At 36.2% G+C, this 12,440-nt stretch overlaps 1 protein-coding gene across 2 annotated transcripts; it reads right to left on the reverse strand.

Moving 5' to 3' along the window:
* Positions 1-2,170: 2,170 nt before the first annotated feature.
* On the reverse strand, positions 2,171-11,222 carry LOC119828361 (splicing factor 3B subunit 3). 2 transcript variants are annotated; one of them, XM_038350493.1, is made up of 17 exons: positions 11,059-11,222; positions 10,548-10,795; positions 10,073-10,243; positions 9,632-9,826; positions 8,977-9,451; positions 8,462-8,619; positions 8,203-8,379; positions 7,487-7,794; positions 7,000-7,155; positions 6,624-6,808; positions 6,235-6,401; positions 5,586-5,790; positions 5,246-5,385; positions 4,620-4,846; positions 3,780-4,227; positions 3,300-3,574; positions 2,171-2,378 (listed from the first exon to the last, which is right to left on the reverse strand). In XM_038350493.1, the coding sequence occupies exons 2-17, from the start codon at positions 10,771-10,773 to the stop codon at positions 2,238-2,240; spliced, it is 3,654 nt and encodes a 1,217-aa protein (XP_038206421.1). In that variant the 5' UTR covers positions 10,774-10,795; positions 11,059-11,222; the 3' UTR covers positions 2,171-2,237. The 2 variants fall into 2 exon arrangements, with proteins under 2 accessions (XP_038206421.1, XP_038206423.1); XM_038350495.1 differs by lacking the exons at positions 2,171-2,378; positions 3,300-3,574; positions 3,780-4,227; ... (5 more) ...; positions 7,000-7,155; positions 7,487-7,794 and adding an exon at positions 7,920-7,958.
* Positions 11,223-12,440: the final 1,218 nt, after the last annotated feature.

Below are 12,440 nucleotides of genomic sequence, written 5' to 3' on the forward strand. Positions count from 1 at the left end.
GGAGAGTAAATTATTACTTCACAATCGTAAACCTATAGTAAATAATAATAGGAGGTCTAAATTCATGATTTACAGTTATTAAACTGACTTTTCACTTAGAAAACGAAATCAAAACATATCGAAAGTTAGCATCTATAAATGAGGTTAAATGCTCGTAAAAATTGCGCGTATTCACGCACGCGCTTTACATTTTGAAATGTTTTAAGAGAAATACATACAGCTTACAATAAACACGAGTGTTCTTGTCCACTAAATATTTTTCCTACCTACATACAAATACCTTATAAATCTTAATTATTAGGCTAGTAGGCTTATTTATGAAATTCTAGTATTTTCTTGTATTTGATTTTACGCGAGTATTATACATTTAGAAATTAAAAACTTTTTAATGCATTTTAAACGTGATTTATTCATTATATTATTAACCCGACGTAAAGTGTTCGAAACGTCGGGTTAGTAATATAATGAAAAAAATCGCGTTTAAAATCTGTTAAAAAGTTTTTAATTTCTAAATCAATTTCTATAAAAAGTTTAAGGAGAGGTCGTTATTAGTTTTCAGCTCATTTTTCATTATAATATATAAAGTATTTTGAATAAAATACAAATCAGTGAACTCTTCTAAATAATATCCATAGCGTGTGGATGTATTCCATTATAGAACGAAGATCGGTCTACGTGCAGATAAATAACGACTACTGTAATTTCTATAAAAATAAATCGCGATATCAGAAATAGAATTAAAAAAAAAATTCGTAGAACACACCGGTATGTCCGCCCGCACAGCTGGCTGGACGCTATGAACACGCACAGCGTGGGCTCCCGCACCAGCGACAAAAGCGGTGCGGCAAGATTGCCGACGGTGCGGGAGACACGCTGAGCGTGTCATAGCCGCATCGCTAAAAAAGTTTCTGGATCAGCAGTGAAATTGTTAACTACCTGATTACCGCAACTTCGTTCTTGTGAACCCGAAGGTGATCTCCAGACTGAACAATGTTAGGTGGTCTTTTGCGGTTCAACATATGTTCCAATTTACAAAATGAATTATAGGCTATATGTTGCCTAGACTCGATACCTATACAACAAAAAAGCTTTAGAAGTCGTCCAGTATTTCCAGAGATTAGCGTGTACAAACAAACAGATAAACACAAGTTTTTTTTGGATTCGTGCTATACAACACAGATTTTTTACTGTTTTTTATTATATGTAAAAATAATTACCAACGTTTTTTTTACTGTTTTGTTTCTTCAAAGTAAACGAAATATTTTCAATAATTCTATTGCGTAGGCCAATATTTGCCAATGCTACCCTAGAGGCTGTTCAGCAGTTTAGAATGCGAACGTGGTTATATTAATATACGAATGAAATAATAATTATACAGCTGTCACTTGCATAATTAGTAAGGCTTATTTACATATCAGACTTCCGTTGATTTATGTAATAAATATTATAATTTTCCTTTTTCCATAACAATACCACTTCATCTTTGTGATAAGCTACGGCTGTGGCGCATTTCAGAGACATTACCTCAAATGCGCTGCCCGGTTTAAAGGATAAGGAAAGAAGGAATGGACTAGGAACGGTGAAGGAAAGGAAACGGGCCTCCGGCTCTCCCACGAAACACAGTAGCATACTATTTTACTCCGGTCTCCTGTGGGCGTGCGGTATTATTGGTTTTTGTGCTATGAACTAATTTGCGCAGAAAATGCACACCTCAATTATATTCTTGACCGAATGGACTATATTCTACAATGGTTTCATTTATTTCCATCTTTACATCTGTCTGGCGGGTTGTAGCCCAACCCGAAAATGGTTTGCTTCTTCTCGTCGACCTGGCGGGTCGTAAGCCACGTCGCTAGTCAGGCATTGCGCTACACCTATTTTCAGTACCTACTGATCAGAAGATATAATAATTTATGTGGAACTAGACGCTCGTCGCGACTCCGTTTTATCCCAAGGGAGCATTTAATCGGGATAAAAAGAATCCTACAAACCAAGTCAGTTCATACCCTGTCTGTATACCAAATTTCGTCTAAATCTGTTCAGTAGCTTCAACGTGATTGACGGACAATCATCCTTTTTTAACATCCCATTAGTGTCACAAAATTTGTACTATTAGTATCATACGTATCACATTTGTTGTACGCAAGAGGCAAAATAAAAGAAACAAAAATTCATTGGTCTTACATTTATTATTCCTTACATATGAAATAGTCTTAAAAAGTACCACACAGAAATACTTAAAACGCGTATCTAGTTCTAATGTCTTCAAGTTTCTTAGACACTTCAGCGGGTGTTCTCTCCAAGTCGCCCGCTATCGCCTTTTGTTTCGCCGGCTCGAGCGAGTTGAATTGCTCACATAAATCGCCGTCAATTACGTTCTGTAACAATTAAATGTTTTAGAAAGTTAGAAATGACATTAAACAGAGACTAGTTTGATCTTAGCATGCCATGTTTAGATGTTATGTATTTATTACAAGGTTTATCCTGCGGCTTCACACATGGTACTTGGATGAGATATTATGCTAATGCAAATGTCTGTGTGCCAAATTTTAATTGAATTGAATCTTATAAAATTTCTTTGCCTGAATAAGTAGCAAATAAAACAATAGGATACTCTTTAATATTGTAACTAAATTGAAAATAACGCGCTCTCAAGAACTACTTGACCAAATAAATTCTTTCACTGTTGACTATGGACATGAACACCAGTGTTTTTTTGGAAATGCTGTATCATGTGCAAAGCCGGAACGGATGGCTAGTATTTACATGAATCCACAATGAGTTTAAAGCGCAATCGTTTTCAGTGATATAATTGTTGGTTCCGCTCACTACAGAAGTGCTATAAAACACGTCCGACTCTCGGGAAGCTGCGCGCGCGCTGGGCGCCGCGCGGCGCCAGCACGGCCGCGCGCGGCGCCGCCCGCCGCGCTCGCTCTACCAACTGTGTAACACAACCGCGTCGGAGGTACGCGCTTGCTGACTTGCACGTTGGATATTGAATTCATTTAGAAAATGTTTATTGTTTAATATGACATAATTTATGGCCTCTCAATTCTACAATATTGTAAATATGTCGACACAAGAGTCATTCATAAATCCAACAACTTGGTCATTAGTAGTATTGAACTACACTCAAACCAATAAATATGAATCCTGTCGTAAGCGAGTGTGTAAAATTGTACGTTTGTTACTTCGAAACCAATAAACAGATGTTTATGATATGTGGCTTATGTTATAAAACAATTATAGGTTCGAAAGGTAAAAAGACCTCCTGGTGTAGTCAGATAAAAAAAACTCACCTTAACTGGGTAGTAGTAACTTCTGAATGACAAGTGATCTCTGCCACACAGCGGCGGATTCTCGCTTCTCATATGCATCTCCAAGTGTTGGAAAAAGTCATGGTCCTCTCTCGATGTGAAGGGTAGCAACACACCCAAAGACCCACTAACAGTAGCATATAGGAGGGCTTCCGACCCTCCCGGTATCAAAGTGGCCCTTTGTAATGAAGTTATTGTTTCTCCAACATGGAAGTTGACCACCATGTCTCCTTTTTGTGACGCACCATTTAATAGGCCTGGAAGAAACATTTAAATTTTAGTCTTGCAAATGAATGATTTATGATTATCATTTGTGTAGTGCATCAGATAAAGTATAGTAATCATTTTAAATCATTAGTCTAGCATGTGTGAATTGAAGTGGTATCATCATTTACAGTATAAGGATAATTAGAACATGACATTAAAATGATTAAAACTGAACAATTGAATAATAGAACTCACCTCTGTCCCAAAGTGCTTTGTTGCCTGTAGGATCTTCATCAACATCATCTGTGACAGATTGTGGCAATCTCATAATAGCAATATTACCAAACTTGTCCGACATAGCTATTGTGTCATAATCTAAAATACATGTGTTTGTGATCCATCTGGGATTTGTATCATCTGCAAATATGATCAGTTGGTTCTCTCTCTTTTTGTATTTGACACAGAAAATAGATTCTTGAACATCAGACACGAAAATCCTTTGTCTCGTGGTTTTGATATCAGCAATGAGGTTTGGAATGTGTCTGTTTTCGCATTTCCGCAACAGTTTTCTCCTTCCAATGTCGTATAATCTGAGCATGCGACCGACGCCCGCCAATAGACGACCATTGAATGCGGCCAGGGCTCCAGGATATTCATCAATTGGAGTTTTGTGGACCAATTCCAATTTTCCTGTGTTGTATATCTGGAAAAAGTTCATAATTTAGCTTATTAATAATAAAATTCTTTCTTGATGTGTATAAGAAACTTGTATAAAAAATCTCAGATCTGTATAATTAATCGTCAATGTATTTCAGATGAAACACGGATAAATTTCACATCATTGATACTTTTAAATGATATTAAAAACAAAAATTATCATTAAGATTTATCGGAACATCAATAAAAAAATCGCAAGTTTGTACACTGGCAAATAGAGATACAGTAGTAATTCTTTTACCACATTACTCTGTAAAGTATGATGAACCAAAAAAATAATAATGAGGCAGAAATCTCACACAAGGTAAGGTTCAACATCATCTACTCAAAATTTTATTAAAGAGCTTAAAACTTATTTAATCACCACTCAAGCCTAACCTTATAGACGTGCAGGCTGCCCTCCGTGCAGGAGCGCGGCGAGAGCACGAGGTCCTTGGCGACGCCGACGACGAGGTGCGGCAGCGCGTGGTCGCCGTGCGCCGCCCAGCGCAGCGCGCACAGCGACACGGCCGCCTCGTTCTGCTCCAGCGGCACCTTGCACAGCGTGCTCGCCGCGCCGCCGCCCGTGCCCATGTCCACCACGCGGATTTGGGACGCCCACATGCCTGCGATCGCAATGTTACGACTTGATAAATATTTTGGAACATTTCATGTATTCCAGTTTAAGAATTAGTGTATTAGAAACAAAAATACTTGTCTTAGTTTTAGTTTAATCCCCACAGATGTTTTATTTTTTTGTTATGGAATCTATCATAGGGATCATACAGGTGCCTGGTTACCTGGTATCATATTTCAGAGAATATTGATAAAAATAATTAACCTATTTGTACTTTAGAATATGTTTGTATCAGATGCTTGAATCAAATGATTTACAGAAATCATCTGGGATTAACGCATAGATTTAATATAGCCACAATCGATTAGAGTGTGTTTGCTTTATGCATACCACTCTTGCCCAGAGAATGTGGCAGAATTACATTATTTTATAAATATGTTATACACACCTGCTCCTGCTTTAGGTGATGAAAATATGTTTTCCGGCAAAACATCAGATAGAAAGGCATCAGCCATTTCATTAGCCAGCTGTTGTTCTTCAGGACCACCACCGGCAGCTGCTTCTCGCATTTCTTGCGCCATTTGTACTCTGATAAACAAATATTCTGTTATGCATTTTCTTGATAAGTTTGAAGAATAAAACTGTTAGTGATAAAATCAGTACTGCAGGAATATCCACATTTATTTCAGTGAAGTGTGTTATTGTCATCAGAGAATTAAATTTTATTATTTAATTAAATTTTTGAGGAAAGTGACCTACTTAATATTACCTGCACATTTAATATTTACCTTCTTTGCTTTTTCATTTCTTCTGTGTATGAATTATGATCAGTCTCCAAGATGATGATGTGATTAGTGTCAGAGTTAACAATAAATTTTCTTGGTGTATACTCAAGGGGTACATAGTTCTGATTGAAAACTGCACCTAACTTCTCCAGTGCCAAAATTCTTAAAGTGTTAGATGAAATGGCTACTATACCCTCCGTACACTGTTCTGTAAGAGAATTAAACCTTTAGAACATACAGACTTAACAGTTTTACTTTTCAGTAATATTTTTACGTAAATTTGTCCACGGCATGGTTTTGCCACCTTCATCGCCTGAGCGGCTCCAGTTTGGCTATGGAATATGCCGAGTTCCGCACTCAACTGCGAACAGGAGTTTGGATATGTTCTACGACGTTGTGGGCTTATCACTGCATGCTACAGCTACGCACCACCCTCGCAAAGCGCAGCCCGAAAGCCACACTTTGCAAACACGTCGATTGAACCATTTTTAGTTCAAATGAAACAGTTGAGATCGTAACACTAAATGCAAGGCTTTGAAATTTCCATTCAAGGCTCACACTAAAATTATTTTATTATTACCAGGTGAATCTCAGTCACTTGTGTTATTTATTGCAGTTAAAAATATATGTATATACATTTAAAACATTTTACCTGAACTGAATCCCGCTGCATATTCTAAGCACTCATATGAAAGTGGTGTGAGGTGAAATCTATTTTGATATTGGTATCCTAGCCAAGTTCTGGATGATACAGCAAGTACAGCTTCTGCAGACTGTACTCTTACTTTGAACAGTTTTACTGGCCGTGACCCCAGGTACCTTAAAAATTATACCCTGTGTTTATTTAATTTCAAATAAATAGATTACAAATTTATAAATTTATTAAATTGTAAATTGTATTATCTCAGATCTGGTTTAGACTCGTCAATGAATTTCAGATGAAACACGGAGCATTTAAGTTGATTCATAGGTGTCTATTAACCATTAAAAGAATTCAACATTAATTATACCTTAATATTTTATTAATAACATAATATTTACCTGGTTCTAGTGTCTGCTAAATCGCCGCTCACAGAATCTAATGTTGTTCTTAACAGTACACCATTGCTCAGGCCAATGTTTAAATGTAATGCAGATTTAGCACCCGATTCAAAAGGCTGATCAACAATACACAGTGACTCTGGGCTGGCAGGCAATGCTTGCATTGATCTTGGTGATAGACAATCCTTAAATGAAAGAAATTTGTTAAATTGTCATTTCAGGAGATTATCATATTTATATTTTCATGAGTATCCATTCAGAAAATTTTTGAATAACGCATTTTAGGTTGATGTAATCACATACATTCAGTGGTGTCCTAGTATCATCATTACAAGTATGTATTTACAAAAATCCATAATATATTAATTATACTCACAGCTGGATCCAATGAAATAATTCGGACAGTATTATCACTCAAGCCCACAGCTAAGAACCATGCTCTTTGCTCTCCAGTTGCAACAGATCCCAATGCCATACAAGATACATCTGATGATAACTTTTTTCTCTCGGTATATTCATTAAGTTGTCCTGTCTAAAATGCAAGGTAAAGGTCATAAAATGGTCAAATAATATATTACATTTAGTAAATAACTTTTTAATGCAATTTTTGGATTTATTTGATGAGAATTAAATTTGTCCACGGCATGGTTTTGCCACCTTCACAACCTGAGCGGCTCCAGTTTGGCTATGGAATATGCCGAGTTCCGCACTCAACTGCGAACAGGAGTTTGGATATGTTCTACGACGTTGTGGGCTTATCACTGCATGCTACAGCTACGCACCACCCTCGCAAAGCGTAGCCCGAAAGCCACACTTTGCAAACACGTCGAAAAATACATTTTTATAATACAATAGCAACTTACAGGGTCCATTTCAAAGTAAACCAATTCACCGCCAGTTAAAGCGATTACTACTTGTCTTTGATTTACAGCACATTTTACGATCGACTTTTTGCCAGGCGCCTTCCATTCATTCACACGTTTGTCTGCGCGTATGTGACGAATACCATCAGGGTACACTTGTACTAGGGCATCACTGCCTAGAGCATGGCAACTTAATGTTGGGGTTGTTCCAAGAAAGCCAGAATCTGTCACTTCTTCAACTGTTTCACCAATAGAGAGCACAAGCGTAGCATTAACGAACGATACAATGATGTAAGAGTCATATTCGTCTGCAACCAAAAGAAAAACTCTAATAGGATTGAGAAATTTGGTAAATTTTGTATGAAAAAATTCCTCTTGACAGCAGCCTCCAATGACGAAAATGATTCCATGATGCCTACCTTTGCATGTTTTGAGGGAACCATCTCATTTGCTCATCGCCCGATAGTCGATTCTGAAAAGAAAAACCACTGGTGTTTATGTATGACAAACAACCAGGGTTTTATTAGTAACTTGTTGATATTAAGGAGCATTCATAAGTGGTTATTAGGTTGCGTCACAGTATTTCAGTAACACGGACCAATTAATATAATCATTAGCTCCTGTCTCTAACTAGCTTCCTGTTGTAGTTGGGCTCAAGTTTTTATACTTTTACTTGAATTAACGGTAGGAAAATGAATAACATAACATTTACTCACCATCTTTATGCCTCCGGACAGTCCATACAGCATTGGGTGATCCAGGCAATTCCGAAACAGCCATTTCAGCTACCTCTAATCCATGTCTTAAAGCTCTTAAAGACGATCTGGGACCTCGTCCACAAGCAAGATAAACTTGAGGAGTATCTTCACCAGTTAAATCTGCCACTTGGGAAGCTAAAATGAATAAATACTTGTTCAGAATAAAAGTCCCTCACTACATTATTAACATAAAAGTTTAAAGTGTATTAATTTTTACCTAATATGGGTGAAAGTGAATCCAATTCATCAACAAGCACCAAATTTCGTAGAGGTCTTGGGGCAAAGAAAAATGTATCACCCTCTTCCAAAGGCATTGCAGAGCTAAACTCTGGTTCATCATCTTCATCACCCAAATGTGCAATTTGGTACAAGTAACTAAAAGTATAAGCAATATTAATATGGATACTCGGTTTTCAACAGACTTCAACTAAGGAGGTAGATATCAATTTCATTTTTTTTTTTATATATCCAATTAATGCTCCTTCTGCAGAGACTCAGGCCTTCTATATGGATTAAAGGTATAATCCACTTCATTTTTAGACAGAAGACAAAATACTTGAATAATTTTAAATGTTTATCCCACATCAGTGTGCCATTGCCCCATTATTAAGGCAGGACCTTGGTTCTGAGACATTTAATATAGCATGAGTAATAAAAATGTGCCATTGGGACAGCCTAATGACACAGGCTCACATGCATAGATTTATGAGGATAACAACATAATATACTTACTGGTTGCCAAATTCACAAGCAACAAACAGGAACCCAGTTTTTAAGACACACATAGATGTGGCTACCGGTACAGTATCAAAATATTTGAGTTTGATTTCAGTGACCATATCTTCGTCAGTTTCTATTGTAATTTTAAATATATCACCTTGTTCAGTTTGTGCCAAAAAGAAAAACATGGATTTTGTTTTGTGTGTTGCTGAACACACAAAAATCATACCCCTCTCTGGGTCATCTAAATCATTACGTCTTCTTGGAATAGGGCATCTGATATCATGCTGGTCACCCAAATTTTTGTAAGTCAAATAATTTTCTGAACAAATTAATACTCCTGAAGGCCCATCATTACCACCAGGAACTGTGATAAGAAAGTTTGCATGTTCCTCTAAGGGTTCGGAATATTTTCTTACTACATGGTTCAGGCCCAAGTCAAGCTCATAAAATGTTAATGTTTGCTGTGTTTTCTGGGCTGCTTCACCTAGAATTAAAGGATAAATAAGTATTTCAAAAAATAACAAACATTTCCATTTATATTATATTTTATATCATACAGGGAGGATTTAGCGTCACTATCAGTCAGAAACACGGACCTCAGGTTAATCATTTAGTACATAAATACAAAACCAAAAGGAAATAAATAATTTCTAAGCATACATACCAGTAGGATCAGAATCTGCTTCTTCATAATCAATTTCCAAGCATGCAAACATTGGATTTTCAAAGCCAACATCAACTCCAACCATGTGATACACTAATGTATTAGACTTGTGTGCTTCCAAAGGAGAAGATATAGTTAATCTGGCTTCAGCATCTCTGTTCAAAATGTATACTAATTTTTGTTTCTCAATTGCACCTAAAATTATAATTTACAATTAACCTTCAGCTATTGCTATATTTATACAAAATATTAAAATTCATGTAGTATTTGTAGTATTTTAAGATAAAATTACATTTACATTACCCGTTACTGGATGCAGACAAGAAAACAATTTTATTAAGTCTGCGAACATAAATCTTACTTGGGAAAAGTATACATAGTATACATAATTTCAATATTTGATAACAAATTGCAATTTCAAAGATCACAAAAAAATCTTACCTATCATAACTGCTCTGCCCTTAGGATCGATAGCTAGATACTGTCCTGGTACAATCCGTCTACATCCTGATTTGCCAAAAGTTTCTTGATGCACCTTCTCCAGTATATTTTTGGCTGGTATATACTCTAATATCACAATGCGGCCAGAATCTGAACCAATCACAATGTAATCTGGAAATAATTGTTTCGTTAAATTGTGCATGTGACCATGTTGAAACGTAATTGAATGTTAATTATTAACTGTCCCATGAACAAGATACATCCCAGCAATCACTATAATTGCCAAGTGCGACGTGATGGGTGTTTATTCTATGCATCTAGTTATACCATGCACCCTTCAAAAATAAGAGCCATGGAGCAAGACAATGCAATATATATGCTAAGAATTTGAGGTTATCAGCTAGCCGGCCGGACGCCGGTTTTTATGCAATATTTATCATGGTTTTTACCGCACGTGGTTAAAGAGGTTATTTACCTTTTGTGCCACCAGTGAGTCTAAACGCCATCATAGATCGTATAACACCAAAAATTTCTACTTTCATTAACGTATGCACTTTGCCGGTGTTGGGATCTGGACGCAGCAGCTCTAATGTTTTTCCACGAGATATGACTATCTCTTGTTGCTTTGTTCCCGAAAAATTACCATGCACCGCATGCGTGATGGCTGTCGAGCCTTGGAGAGTCAAGTTGTACAGGAACATTTTGAACTTATATCATTAGTCCCTAAAATAGGAAAAAATTTGTATGAGAGTGGTAAGAAGCAATAATAAGTTTACGAACTAATGTTGGTTTTTCGTTAAGTAAAATGTGAAGCTCGTAACTAACGAAAGCAGAAAAATATTGTGCTTCCGAATGGGTGAGCATACGTTTTATTTAGCACCTTCAAACGACCACGACAAATACTTAAAATCTATCGTGGAGATACCTAGTGCAAATAAAATAACCATATTATCCAAAATAATATCATAATAGTGTTTTAAACATACCTGAATAATTTAAATGAAGGATTGCCGCAATGCGGCTAGATAAATTTGCTGATAAATTGAAACGCCTATGAGTGCAGCTCAAAATGGCGGTCCATGAAAGAATTGACGCTTCTTCAGTATGCATGTTGAGGTTCAGACCGGCGCTTGAAACTGACCAATCAAAATAGAGCATTTAATGTAATGGCGGCGATTTATATAGATATGGTATTGCCATATTCACAAAAATAATTTACTAACTAAAATTTGTTTAAGTATTGTGGTAGATGGCGTTGAATACTATTTCATTTATTCTATTGGATACTAGATGGCTCATTCATCGTCATTACAAGTAATGACACCTAGTGTCGAATTAATCAACAAACTTTCGAACAATGAAATAGAGATGCCGCTGTAGGTTTAACACCCGCCAGTGCTTAGTAGCACTAAAATAATATGACATCTGTTATTTTTACTTGTTGTATTTAAATAAATAAGAGAAGGCGATGGTCATTGGACGGTTGTCATTCTCGTGGAAAACAATATTTTGTTCAACTCACTGAAGTATATGTCAGCGGATCTTTTGTAATTAGTTATAACTATTACCTACTACGACATTGTTTTTAGTAAAAAAAATATTTTATGAATATGCTATAAGACTTGTATAAGAATATACAAAATATTTCTGTGGATTATTACCGCCGCACGTATTTGTATTCATAAAAAGGGCTTTGGTCCATTGTGGTGTGTCTTTTAATTCTATTTTCTGGCTGCGCGGCGCGGCGCGCCTTCACAATGTATCTCTTCAGACGCAAGCGCACCTGAGTATTTGGACCCATTTTACTTTGAGACGCCGCGTTCTTTATTGGATCATCAGTCGACAAGAAACTGAATATATTTTTTGGGTTACCGTTTCTCTAGACGGTGAATACAAGTTACGATGGGCTGGATACCCACAGTTGACTTGAATCTAATTATTTATATGACATTTTTCGTGCGTTACACTGTGGTAGCAATGCTGATGTATTACTTTGTTTGTTTAAAGTAATAAACGATTATTATGTAACAATTGTGTTGAATATTGCGATATTTGCTTTCCATATATGAATAATGCATCCCAACAATAATATGAAATAAAAAGTGCAAACGGACTTGATCGTTGTCCAACATGGTTTTTCCATTTTTATTAAGATTTTATTGGCTTCATCTACACATGGAAATAATCATTCCTTTAAAGTCTGTGAAAACATATTTAAGCATGCACGTAATGTTTGCATGCTTAAATATGATATGAATAGATTTAATTCGAAACTTTGTAGAAGGATAACCAGGACTAAATAATTTCCTTACGTTTATATTGGAACCGTATTTATGATTATTTATTAAATTTCAAACATAGAATAATA

The sequence above is a fragment of the Zerene cesonia genome, chromosome 7 (genome assembly GCF_012273895.1).
Source record: "Zerene cesonia ecotype Mississippi chromosome 7, Zerene_cesonia_1.1, whole genome shotgun sequence".
Taxonomy (NCBI): Eukaryota; Metazoa; Arthropoda; class Insecta; order Lepidoptera; family Pieridae; genus Zerene; species Zerene cesonia.

Coding starts and splice junctions, on each gene's coding strand:
- LOC119828361 (XM_038350493.1), bottom strand. CDS start 10,773: ATGTTCCTGTACAACTTGACTCTCCAAGGCTCGACAGCCATCACGCAT. Junction 7,156..7,486: donor TTTACTTTGAAATGGACCCT/GTAAGTTGCTAT, acceptor CTTGCATTTTAG/ACAGGACAACTTAATGAATA. Junction 6,402..6,623: donor TTAGCAGACACTAGAACCAG/GTAAATATTATG, acceptor ATAATTTTTAAG/GTACCTGGGGTCACGGCCAG.